The sequence below is a fragment of the Diospyros lotus genome, chromosome 11 (genome assembly GCF_014633365.1).
Source record: "Diospyros lotus cultivar Yz01 chromosome 11, ASM1463336v1, whole genome shotgun sequence".
NCBI classification, from domain to species: Eukaryota; Viridiplantae; Streptophyta; class Magnoliopsida; order Ericales; family Ebenaceae; genus Diospyros; species Diospyros lotus.
In genome coordinates, this window is record NC_068348.1 from 8,351,915 (window position 1) to 8,366,005 (window position 14,091).

The 14,091-nt window shown below is 38.5% G+C and overlaps 1 protein-coding gene across 1 annotated transcript; it reads left to right on the forward strand.

Moving 5' to 3' along the window:
* The first annotated feature begins 6,191 nt into the window (after positions 1-6,191).
* On the forward strand, positions 6,192-7,732 carry LOC127812588 (protein BRANCHLESS TRICHOME). Its single transcript, XM_052353022.1, has one exon. The coding sequence runs from the start codon at positions 6,603-6,605 to the stop codon at positions 7,551-7,553; it is 951 nt and encodes a 316-aa protein (XP_052208982.1). The 5' UTR covers positions 6,192-6,602; the 3' UTR covers positions 7,554-7,732.
* Positions 7,733-14,091: the final 6,359 nt, after the last annotated feature.

Sequence of the window (14,091 nt, forward strand, 5' to 3'; positions counted from 1 at the left end):
CAATTAAATGCAAATAATATATGTTCCATAAACTGACTAAAAGAAACATCATTACCAAAAATTAAACAAAACGTGTCTTTAGGGCATACATTTCCAACAAGGGCCTGATGGGCAAGTTGAAAAATTTATTAGAGCTCAAGTAGAGCAACCCTTAAAAATTATATCCGCTTTGGGAGCTAGAAAATGTTTGGATAAAAGAGCTCTAGGTTACTCATTACAAGTGGTGGCCAGTGAGAAACCCCAAGAAAAAGGTAGAGGCTATAGAAGTTGTAAGAGAATACCCATATGTGTTCCTAGAAGACTTATTTGGCTTGCTTCTAGATAGAGAAATCGAATTTACCATTGATTTACTCCCCAAAGCCCATCTCAACCCCATATCCATTCCACCTTACCAAATGGCCCCACCTGAGCTAAAAGAGCTCAAGATTTAGTTACAGGACTTGCTGGAAAAAGGTTTCATTCGCCCTAGTATGTCACCTTGGGGAGCGCCTGTGTTATTTGTGCGCAAAAAGGATGGAAGTTTGAGGATGTATATTAATTATCGCGCAATAAATAAGGTGATTATTAAGAACAAGTATCCACTACCCAGGATAGATGACTTGTTTGACCAGTTGCAAGGGGCCCCGAGTATTCTCTAAAATTGACTTGCAGTCGGGATATTACCAATTAAAGATAAAAGAAGAGGATATTCCTAAGACGGTGTTCCGATCACGGTATGGTCACTATGAGTATTTGGTGATGCCATTTGGTTTGACCAATGCGCCGGCGGCATTTATGGATTTGATGAACCGGATGTTTCGACCGTATTTAGACAAATTTATTATTGTGTTTATTGATGACATATTGGTATACTCACCAAACGAGGAGGCTCATCAGGAACATTTGAGGATTACTCTGTCCACTCTAAGGGATTGTAAGTTGTATGCAAAATTTAGTAAGTGTGACTTCTGGTCGAAGGAAGTTTCCTTCTTAGGGCATATAATCTCGGGCAAAGGCATATCAGTGGATCCTGCAAAAGTAAAGGCAGTAAAGGAGTGGCCACAACCCACTACTGTTTCTGAGGTAAGGAGTTTCCTGGGATTGGCAGAATATTATCACAAATTCATCAAAAAAATTCTCGAGCATTGCTGCTCCACTAACTCAAATTACTCGAAAAGGGGTCAAGTTCGTTTGGGATGAGCATTGTGAAAGAAGCTTTCAGGAACTAAAGTTCAGACTAACAATAACACTGATTTTGGGGTTACTTGAAGGCTCCGGAGGATACGAGGTATATACAGATGCCACAGGAATAGGGTTAGGATGTGTGTTGATGCAACACGAGAAGGTAATTGCCTACGGGTCTCAATAGTTACACCCTCATGAAAAGAATTACCCAGTGCATGACCTAGAACTAGCAGCTGTGATACATGCCTTGAAGTTGTGGCGACATTATCTATAAGGGGAGGAATTTGTGATATATGTGGATCATCAGAGTTTAAAGTATATCTTCTCCCAATGAGATTTAAATCTTCATCAGCGGCAGTGGATGGAGCTTCTAAAGGATTATGATTGTACCATCCAGTACCGACCTGGGCGAGCAAATGTAGTGGCAGATGCGCTAAGCCGAAAGAGTTTTATGGCAGGAGTGTGCCAAGCAGTTTGTCTACAAACTCTGACTGAGGAATTTGCAGGATTGACCCTTAACGTGAAACCGTGTGGCGAAATGACAATTGTAGCGCAAATGTAATTACAAGTAAACCTGTGGGACGAAATTAAACAAGCTACAACTCAAGAAGGAAATTTGGAACAATGGATAGATGGGCATGGGAAACCGAAGTAACCGAGATTTGAGTATCGTAATGGGATACTCCGAATGAATGGACGAGTGTATGTACCAGTTCTTGGCAAGTTATGGTAGAAAATTCTGAATGAGGCACATCGGACGCCATATACAGTACATCCTGGAGCCACCAAAATGTATCGTGACATACGGGAAGTGTACTGGTGGCCGGGAATGAAGAGAGACGTAGCCGAATTCGTGAGAAAATGTGACACTTGTCAGCGGATAAAAGCCGAGCATCAAAAGCCATCGGGGAGTTTGCAACCACTCGAAATTCCCGAATGGAAATGGGAATATGTAACGACAGACATTATCATGGGTTTACCCCGAACTCCAAAGAAAGTTGATGCAATTTGGGTAATTGTGGATCGACTAACAAAGTTAGTGCATTTCTTGCCCATAAGGAGCACAATGAGCTCTGAGCAACTTGCCCGACTTTATATCCAGGAAATTGTTCGCCTTCATAGGGTGCCTGTGAGCATTGTGTCAGACAGGGATAGTCGGTTCATGTCAAAATTCTAGAAAGCTGTGCAAGAAGAACTAGGGACCCAACTGAATTTCAGCACCACCTATCACCCCCAGACAGATGGCCAAACAGAACGAGTCAATTAAATCTTGGAAGATATGCTTAGGGTGTGTGTACGAGATTTTGGAGACAGTTGGGATGAATATTTGAGTTTGATAGAATTTGCTTATAACAATAGCTATCAATCAAGTATAGGGATGGCACCATATGAAGCATTGAATGGACACGGTGTCGATCCCTAGTGTGCTGGCTTGAAGTGGGAGAGAAACAACTTGCTCGAACAGATCTTGTGGATAAAGCGACGCAACAGATAGAGGTAATTCATAAAAACATGAAAGTGGCCCAAGATTGACAGAAAAAGTATGCGGATCGTCGGACCCGACCCTTGGAGTTTGCTGTCGGAGACTTAGTGTACATTCGAGCTACTCCAGTACGTCCAGCGTTTAGACATCAACGAAAAGGAAAGTTGGGACTTCGATATTTGGGGTCGTACCGAATCAAAGATCGAGTTAGACCAGTTGCTTATCAGTTGGACTTGCCAGAACCACTAACCGGATTACATGACGTATTTCATGTCTCTCAGTTACGGAAACACATATACGATCCTAATGTAGAGGTACATATTGAAGGAGTTGACCTCCAACCTGATATGACATTTGAAGTGCGACCTATACGGGTGCTAGGACGCCAGGATCATCAGTTAAGGCAGAGAACTCTCTGGTAAAGGTACAGTGGAGTCAGCACTGGGAGCGAGAAGCAACTTGGGAGATGGAAGAAGAAATTCGAAAGCGATACCCCTACTTATTTGAAGGTCACGAGTAATATCGCAATTGGTGCATAATGTGGTGAGATGTTTAAAGAAAATTTTGAGTACGAAATTTTATAAGGAGGGGAGACTGTAACGTCCCGAATTTTTGTAAATCTTGAAAAATAAATAATAGTTGGTTGAGGAATATTTGAAAATTTTTGAGAAAATATTTATTTATGGTGTTTTGAGAAAATGAAAAATTAAGGTAATTAATTATTTCACTTGGAAGTAATTATGGAGATATTGAAAATTGGAGCAAAAGTCACCTTAAAAATAAAATGGTGGGTAATATGAAGCAAGGAGTGGCTAGACCAAGTGGCTGAAGTGCTCGTGTGCACGTGGGGGGCGGGGGATCGAACCCCTGCTAGCGCAAAAGAAAGGTTGGGAATTTTTAATTCCCAGCTAGGCGCTAAACGGTGCCATTTTGGGCGCCATGAGGCGCCCAGTGCTCAGGCGAGCGCAGGGCCTTGCCGCGCGTGCGCCATGCGCGCGGCCTTCCTGGCCGCGCCAAGTGGCAGCCTGGGCTTCCTTCTGCGTTGCTTTCCATTTTTTTGATCGCCACAACCTTAATTTTCTTCACATTTTGATGCAATTGCTCTAGGAACTTGGGAAGAATATCAATGATATTGTCCAAAGAGTGGACTATGGAATAATGCTATGAAATGATGTAAATTAAGAAAGTGCTCAGTGAGGGATGGTATAAATAGAGATTCTGGGAGCCATTTGAGGGCAGGAGAAGTGAACGTCAATTTGAGGAGAAGTAGAAGCATAAGTAATGTCAATTTTAAGGCTATTCTGTTGTTAGTCAATTGATGAATTAATTAGTAAGGGACGATGTCTAAGTTAGTTAATTAGTTAATAACTTTGTGGATTCAGTAGTTAATAAATTTAATTATGGGTTGACCTTGCTTTGAAAATATTTTTGTTAAGGGAATTGAGTGCGTCAATGGTACGAATTACCAGGCAGCACGTATCTCGAGGTAAGGGTTTAATATGCTCTGTATGTAAATTTTTTTTGTCATGACTTGCATAAGGTATTGAGGAAGTGACTAGGCATGGGGCAGTAGATTGTTGATCGTGAGGGTCCTAGGACGGGGTCATAGCTGGAACCACTAGGGGCCACCTAGAGCCTGAGATAGGTGCGGTGGACAAACTTGCATGCATGTTGCACTTCATTTTTATCTGTGATGTCATGCTAAATAATTTACTGCATTGCATATTACCTTTACTGAGTCATAGGACTCACCCTTCCCACTAACCACACAGATAGTTCGAGGTCCAATAAAGGGAAGACGGTGTATGTCGAAGACCAGCTAAATGATGGGAATGGCAACCCATGACGAGAATGCGACCTAGTAACTTGTGTCTGTCATGTAATTATTTTGTGGGTGTGTTGAACGCTGCTTATATTTACCAGTTGGACTTATTACTTTTAATGAGTACTTTGTGTGAGCAAACTATGTTATATCCTAATTGCAATTTATTAATCCGCTTATAAGGCAAGTTAGATTCGAGACTCGAGTGTCCTTCCACTGCAAATGAGTCCTAGACACCGAGTCCCTAATGGCCGGAGGCGGTGAAGCCTGGACCCCACCCAGGGCGCCCACGTTATCTTTATCCCCCTAGGGCATAACCGGCCTTCGGAGTGGGACCTACTGACGTAACCCTGAGTTACGGTGACACCCGGTAGTGGGGACAGGGCGTCACATAACATCCTTTAACTTTTCCAAAAAAAAATAAAGTGGCAATAAATATATTTTTTCATCTAATAAATTAAGGTATAAAATCAAAATATTTTCCAAAAAGTTAGGGGGGTTATGCCCCTCCAGACCTCCTAAATTTGGCCGTATATATTTTTTATTTAAAAAATGCCTATTATAATTACAAATTAAAATTTTAACTTAAAAATATATAATTTAAAGATGATTAATTATATTCTGTATGCATTTTTTCAGCGGCCAATTTGAAAAAAAATTCAAATATTAAGGTATAAGTGCAACTTTTACAATATATAAGGAAGGTCTATGAGTTAAAAATATAAATCTGAGAGTTTTGAAGAACACAAAAATAAGCTGTTGAAAATCTCCATACAGAAAAATAAGAGCTCTGGGAACAATTTGGGCGAAACATGAAATTCATTACAATAATGTACTGAAAATATGATACTTTGGTAAGCAAATGAACAGGCTGGCCGAGTGAAGTTGGGCCCGGTAAAAGGTAAAATGGGCCAAATCATGCCAAGGTTGTTGGGGGGTGTTGGGGTTTAAATGGGTGTACTCTTAACCGGGTTGGGTTGGACCACTGTCTTCGGAGCCATAGCCATCCTTGACAATGGCACCACAGTCCCTCATTGGTTCATTGTTGAATTCATCCATAAGTTATTGAAGAAACAACTCTTCCTCTTAACATATATAACTTTTTTTTCTATCTTCCTTGTTTTTTCATAAGGAAGGAGTTTCAGGCTTTTCCCGCAGCAGCAATGGCCACTCCATCCATGATGTATGGTCCCAAATCATGCTAGAAATGTACAGTTGATTGATCCTTCAAGCCATTAACAAAGTGGAGCAAGAGAAGCAATGGAAGGGGACCCTGCGGGCACACATCCATGTGGAGTTTGCCGTATCAAATACACAATTGTTGGGCCTCATGTTACCCTCTTGCTGCCGTTTCTGCTGTGTTTTGTTTTTATTTTATTATTATATTTTCCTGTGGAATCCTATTAATGGCATGCTGTTTATGAAAGCCTTTACAGACGGAATATCATGTTGCTAAATCTGTAGCTGTCACCGCTAAACTTAGAATATTACTCTGGGGTCAAATTTGTTGAAACTCGTGTAATTTAGTGGCACCCAATTAGCTTAATTAGCTGCTTATTTAGTCTTCAAACTTTGACTCCACCTTAGGGATGCCTTTTTGTGTAGTCTTTTCACTTTTAGGTGAAAAAGTAAGGTTAATTAGGAGGGACATTTCATATTATACTTTTGAGTCAGGATTTTAAGACCAGACCCTTTACCTGAATATTCAATGCAATCAACCCACCTAAGCCCATGCCATCTCTTCCATGGAGTATGCACATTCGGACCCATGAAGCTTGAGTTTTGGGAGAAAGCGAGAAGAATTCAGAGAGATGAGGACAGATGAGAGGGGCAAGGCAAGGCAAGGCAACCTCCTCCGCCAGTATTTATTAAGATGAGGAGCATGTGATGTATCTGTCCCTTTAAGCGATTCCACGACTTGAAAGCGAGTTAGAGATAAAGAAAGCAAGCAAGAAAGAAAGAATAATAGAATAGAATAGAATAGAATAGGATAGAACAGAATAGGCCCCTTGAGAACACACACACACACACACACACACTACCCAAAAGCAAAAGCAAAAGCAAAAGCAAAGCTAAAAAAACATAAAAGCTCCTTAGCTTCTTCCACGGGAGAAAAAAAAGGCTACGGAGGAGATGATGACCATGACGATGATGATCCGAAGCAGCCGCTGCCGCCGCAGCCCAGACCCGGTGGAGAATCACCTAAATCCGCCCTTTTCCGACCAACCCATCACCACCTCCACTTGCCCAACCTGGAAGCTGTACGAGAACCCTTTTTATAATAATCCCCATCACCAATTACATTCCCATCATCATCGTCATCTTCAAGAACAAGAACCCAAACAGTTTCATCGTCTTCACCTCCCTGTCTCGGCGCGCAAGATCGCCGCTTCGTTCTGGGATCTGACCTTCATCAGGCCGATCATGGACTCCGAGCTCGACATGGCCAAAGCCCAGGTCATGGAGCTGAGGGCTGAACTCGAGTACGAGCGCAAGGCTCGGAAGAAGATGGAGTCGACGAACAAAAGGCTGGCCAGGGAGCTGTCTGAGGAGAGGAAGGGAAGAGAGGCCTTGGAGCGAGTGTGCGAAGAGCTGGCCAGGGAAGTTTCGGCGGACAAGGCGGAGATCGGCCGAATAAAGAAGGAGATGGAGGAAGAGAGGAAGATGCTGCGAATGGCCGAGGTGTTTCGAGAAGAGAGAGTCCAGATGAAGCTCCACGAGGCCAAGCTTCTGCTCGAAGAGAAGATGCTGGAATTGAACAAGATCAGTCGGTCTAATTCCAAGCCAGTGATTGAGAATTTTCAGGAAGAAAATGCACAGCCAAGTGGCTGCGTTAGCGCCCACAACAATGGCAATGGCGGCGTTCGAATTTCCATGTCTATTCAGCGGAGGGTGTCGCCGGAACCGGAGAATCCACACATCAAGCGAGGGATCAAAGGCTTCGTAGAGTTTCCAAGGGTGGTTAGAGCCATTGGGTCGAGAAACAGGCATCTGGGTTCCAAGTTGGAGTGTCAAAAGGCTCAGCTCAAGTTGCTTCTCAAACAGAAGAGTCCTACCCGATCCAGTAACCCTATTATAAGTTGATATATAGATATAGCTTAGTTGTGCTTAGTTTTGGTTGCTGTCTTCTTTTCATTGCTTCTCTGCTTCATTGCTTCTCTGCAAATGGATAAGGCGCTTGCAAGATTTTCCTTGGGGATATCGCAGTACTGTATATGTTTTCTTCACTAATTGTTATATATATGTTTTCTATTTTTTTTTTTTTTTTGGTTGCTGTTGTTGTGTTCTTTTGTACTTCTGATGTTCTGCTGTCTTGAGATCGAAATTTGATTCTGCTTTGGATTTGAAGCAAGATTTGGTTGTGGATGATCAGTTACAGTTTGGGAAGATGACGGATCTTCTGTACATATATGTTTGGCTTTGATTTGGGTCCAAGAGTTAGGTGTCATTCAAGGTGAGCAATGGCTGGAAGAAGAAAGAAGCTTTAAGGAGAAAGGACGATTGCTTTTATGAGTATATAAATATATATAGTAAATAATACTTGCAGAGAAAGTTATTTACACTCGTGATTTAGAGAATGCATTAAATACTTCTATAAAATATATTTTTTCAAGTAAAATGACAAGAACTCTTAAGAGTATTAGTGAATTAGGTTAGAAATTTGGAGGGTAGGTATATTGATTACCCATAAATTAAAAGAGTGTATGCAAGCTGTTTACACGGCTAAAATTCAGCTTGGACATCTGACCATTCTTTACTCATAAGTGTAACTTCTTGCTAGGGTTCCCTTAAACCTTAATAGCATCATAGACCCTATCTCATTAAACTAAAACTAATAAATCCATTGAATCATTTACTTAATTTACGGACAAAATTGAAAGGGTAAGTAAAATTAAGCCACTGGGTTGAAAACACATACAAAAAAAAGAAAGAAAATCAATTGGTTGACATGTTGTTGCTTTGTGGGCTATATATATGGACCCTCCATGTGGTACTATTCTGTAATTTTAATTTGAAGGGATCATGTAAGAGAATATTAAACTGGGAAAGCTATGATGACTATATTGTGAGTAGTAATCCATACATATATGTATGATGATTTTGCCAAGCAAATATTTATATATACCCATACATTTGTATCCAATGATCGATGCAAGTGATCCACCAAGTAGTAGTTTGATAATTGACGAGTTAATAATGTCTTCTTCATATGTACTCAAATTCTTTTCGAAACTGTTCTTAAGGATGATGACTCAACTGATGATTTATATATATATATATATATATTAAAATTATAAATTAGATGCCCAGATATTTATAATTATTTTTTTGCACCAAAAATAATTAAAACAAAAATACAGTTACGCAGCAAGAACTGGCTTTTCCATCCCAAACACAGCCTGGAATCTATCTTGTATGCATCTTTGCGCAAAAGTAGGACTTGGCTTGGCAGTAAGGTAGGCGTGGGACAGGCAAAGAGGAGGCCTTCGGCCTTCCAAAGGACGCTGCATGCCCTTCCCAGCGTTGCGTTGGGTCCACTCAGCCCCAGGTTTAGTCTAAAAACATACGATATTTTGGGCGTGTGAGAAACTACTAAGAAAGCAATGTTCTCACCCTTTCCTTATCTTGTCGTTAATTAAACAAAAATTAAAAGAAAAATGTTGGCTTGGCTGCCACTAGTGATTGGAAGTGAATTCCAACCTCGGTTCAACAATTCACAATTTTATTAGGTAATGTTTTATTAAAGTGTTTAAAATAAGATTTTATTAAGATAATTTACTTATAAAGTTTAAGATAAATTATTCAAAAAAATAAATAAATAAATTTATCTTAAAAGTTCAAGATAAGAAATTATGTGACTTCTTTTCATAAAATTTAATAAATATAATAAAAATATTTTTATCTGAAATATTTTTTATATTTTATCTTTTTTGGTCTATATATTCATTAACAAGTGTTATTTTAGTGAATCCAACGTAAGGTTTTAAAGGTCCAAGTCAAATATTATTATGTAAAAATTTATTTTATATTGACAAAATTATTAATTAATTTCAGAAAAATGGCTAGTTGTAATTTTTTTTTAAGTATAAAAATACTAATTGCCCCCTCAACTTTGTAAAAATTAATTATGTATAGGGTACACTAGTTTGAAAATTTTTCAAAATTATCCTCTGAGGTTTGAAAGATAAAGAAAACAAAAAAGAAAAAGAGAAGAAGAAAGGTCATATGTAAAGTGGGAAAATAATGAATTTTTTACACATTCTAAAATGTTTGGAAACACAGCGAAATCAAACATTCAGATACATGTAAAAATAGGGTACTTTTCATAAATATAAAAAAGATAACTTTAGAAAAACTATTAATGTATGATGCACGAAAGGTCTCGGGAGTACAGTTAGAACTTTAGAAAAATAGGGTACTACCAATGACAAGATTGGTCTGGTCATTGTTTTAGCATGTACAGTTAGAACTTTTAATACCCTTTTAACAGGTCTCTCTGTCCTCTCTCTCCCTTCCTCTCCTCTCTTCCTTCCAAGCACCGGAACCATCTGCCCTATTCCCAACCACCGGAACCATCTGCCTCATCCGAACCAGATCCGATCGGAATCCGCCGATGCTCGCCCCCTCAACCATTGATACCACCGCACCCCCCCCCCCCCCCCCCCCCCGCGGGCGTCATTTCTTGCAAAATTTTGCTCCCTTATGTCTGGACGGAATGATTGCTTTGTTTTCTTATTTGTTTCGATTTAAATCGAATGTGGAAAAATATGGCAGTGATCTTGTCTTGATAAAAGGACTTGTATGTTATGTTCTTCTTTACAAAAGGCAAAAGAAAGTACACAATAATCTAGTTTAAGTATTTAAATTTAAATAACCTTTTTGAAAATTAAATAAAATTTTTATTAGCTAGAAAGGGGGAAAATATTTTGTTTTACTCGTATTTATTAATTCTATGATTTTTTTGAATTAAATATATTTTTATAAGATTTTTCAATTTTCATAATGTAAAAGCGCATTTTCATAAATAATTGTTTCATAATCATGTTGTTGGTTTTCTATGAGCTACACAATGCATCATAAATAATAAAAATACCTCTCGCGTCTTACCATCTTGGGGTGAGATGTATTTTAGTCATGCACTTCATCACTTTACGTCGTCTGACTATCTCACTTCATCAACTTAAATGAGAGATATTTTAGATATTTTAACTATATTATGTAACTTATGGTATAACCCATGATATACCAACAACATTTTTCATTATTTTGTACCATTCTATTCTATCAAAATGAAGACATATTAAACAAAATAATGAAATGATATGATCAACTATTTTTGTCTCTACCAATGATGGCAATGAAATGAAATAGTTGTTTCATTTCGTTCTCATAGTCTTTTATTTTCCCTTTAGAACTATTCTGTTCAACCAAACTTAACCTAATAGATATCAATGAAACCTTAGTGGGGCTCAATGATTTCTTAAAACCCTAGTTGGGGTTCAACAATTTGTTCAGATTTAGCCACTGTCTAGTCTTTTCACTCCTTCCCCCGTCCCATCTCACACACATCCCATATTTTAATTTCTAAGTACATGTTTAAAATATATAATATATATATTTTCTAATTTAAAATATTTATGATAATATCAGTTTTTCTATAATGTATTTTGTGTAATTATATATTAATTTATACAAATATGATAATTTATATATTTATGATTGATACGATAGTTTATACACATATATGTTTAAAGTTTAGTGCATTCAAAATATATGATGTATTTTGTGTAATTAGAAATTATATATTTGTAGTGCAGATTTTCAATATATTTTAAAATAAACTTTATACATATGTGTATTTAGTTTAGAAAGAGATAGGAGAAAATATGGTGGTAAAGTAGTTATATCGTCCGAGCCCAATCTAATCCTTCCCTCTCTGCCCATCTCACGGCCCAATCTCGGCCCACTATCCGGGCCTAATCTGGCCCCTCCTTCTCGGCCCATCTCATAGCCCATCCCTCTAGGCCCAATCTCGACCCCATCTTGGCCCTACGCCATCCTACAGCAACATCATTGTAGCTTTTGTTGGGTATTCGCGTGTCAGTCTTGGATCTCATTTTCATTAATGGCGGATCTCATCCACATTAATGAGGGTGTCGTCAACACAATGCGACTGCCTAGGAACCTCCACCGGCGCGGGATACTCAGTCCCATCACCTACAAGCGCACAACGCATGCAGGAGGACGTCTCCTCTTCTTATATCAACCAACTCTCTTCAAAGCCAATGTATGTTTTGCCCTCTGACCTACTGATATGTTGCCATTTCTTTACTCTCTTATTCAATTGAGCGTTGGAGTGCTTGAAGCTGCCAACCGCACCCCAAACGGACCCATTGCAGGAGCCCGCACCCTTCTGTCACGATCCCTTCTCCGACAACTCCCTTTGGTCAAGAAAGAACATCTGGCACCCACCATAGGGCCCGATAAAACTTACCTACCTCATAATCTCACTAGAGCCTTTCAAGCCAACCCCATCACCTTACCATGGTGCGAACCATAAGCACCCCTACCCAAGAACCAAATGACGCCTACCACCATCCAACCGCCCTTACTAAGGTCATTAACACCATTTTTGAAGGTTTATATTGGTCCCTTGACACACAATGGCCACTCAAGAGGGGTGTGAATTGAGTGATTAAAAACATATCAACCAAATTCTTTCTTTAAAAAAACTCTTGAGATTTTCTTATACAAAATACACTTGTTATAACTATATAAGTTGTTTGAGAGAGATAACAATATAAATACACAAACAATCACAATAATCAACATTAGAAATATAGTGGTTCGGTGTCTCCAACACCTACTCCACTCTCTCAAGGTCAACCCGACACTTGAGGTTCCACTAAAATCAAAACATTAGGTTTCCACACAAGATCACTTAGAAAACTTGTACACCCCGTGGTTTTCCCCTTAGCTCACCCCAAAAACTAATACAACCATACAACAACAACACCTAGATTACAATAGGCTCTAGGATGCCACACCACAATCCAATACAAATAAATCATATGTCGAAACAACATTGGACTAATATGAAAATAGACACAATGATATACAAGGAAAAATAGAAATAATACAAGTTACCACTAATGGAGATAATGTATTCTCCTTTGCCTTAGGCTCCAAATGGATTAAACTTTAAACTTGAGCCTTGGATTGCTTTGAAATGAATGCGCTTGAGAACTTGGGAGTGCTTTAGAATGATAGGTCTTGATAATGCATTAGTCTTATCTAGAAATCTCTTCTTGATATATATAGTGGAGCTTCCAACGGATCTGTAACGGGTAGAAAAATTTGACTAATGGAGTCTGGGAGTCGACTACTCTAAAACAAGAGTCGACTTCCATTTTAAGTGATAGTCGACTCTAATTATACAAGAATTTACTTCTCTAATGCTAGAGTCAACTCTTCGAAAAACACCAATGCTACCAAGTCGACTCTGCATAACATGCTCTCGACTGGGTCGACTCTAACTTTACAAGAGTCGACTCCACTAAACCAAGAGTCGACTTCTGAGGCCAATTTTACATAAAATGAATGTTATACATATAGTAATTGTTTGAAGACATAATCTATATAGCATATATACATTACAAGATATTTACATTCCATTTACTTTAAATGGAATGTAAATGTCCTCATTTTCTTTAATTTATATTTTACCTTTCATTTACTTTAATACATAAATGTAAATAAGAAAGTACCCCTATTTAGATTTAATAAAAATATTTAAAAATTAAAATCCAAAACAATAAGAAAGTAGAATTTTGATTTTAGTACAAGTTCAAGATTTAACAATTTTACCACCTCCAAAATGCATACATTCTATTTCTTGAAAAATTCATTAAAAATCATTTTAACAATAATGAATGTTAGCTATTAAAATACCGGGAGATAGTTTTTCAAAATAAAAATATTTTCTTATATGTTCCCTTATAATGTGTTAATCTTCTAGACTTAGGGAAATAACATTTATTGGTTTATTTTGATACACAAAATAATATAATATTTAAGACATAAAAAATCCATTAGGGTGTTTAAATATACCAAAAATAGTTTTACTAAAATTATGTTTTTTCAAACATCAAAATACACAATAGGTTGATTAGAACAATTTGGCTCAACAATTTTGCGGGTAGAGAGTCGACCTTAACGGAAGAACAACACTTCTGCATGGTAATGTCGATAGGTAATACAAAGAGGAAGTTGAGAAGAATGGCCCGACACCCCGTGATCTGCTTCACGGACAAGGACTTTGAGGGCATCGATAAAAACCTCGATGACCCCATGGTAATCTCAATCATTGCCGCAAACTTCTTTGTAAAGAAAGTCCTCGTTGATCAAGGCAGCTCGGCTGACCTGTTATACCTGCCAACTTTAAGAAAGATGGGTATTCTCGAAAAAGAGTTGAGGCCATTTCATGGGAACCTGATTGGCTTTTCTGGAGAATAGGTAGGCGTCAGGGGTTACATCGACTTGTTTACCTTATTCAGGATGACCCCCCTCTTCAAAACAATCAACATTTGGTATCTAGTCATCAACTACTAGACACCGTACA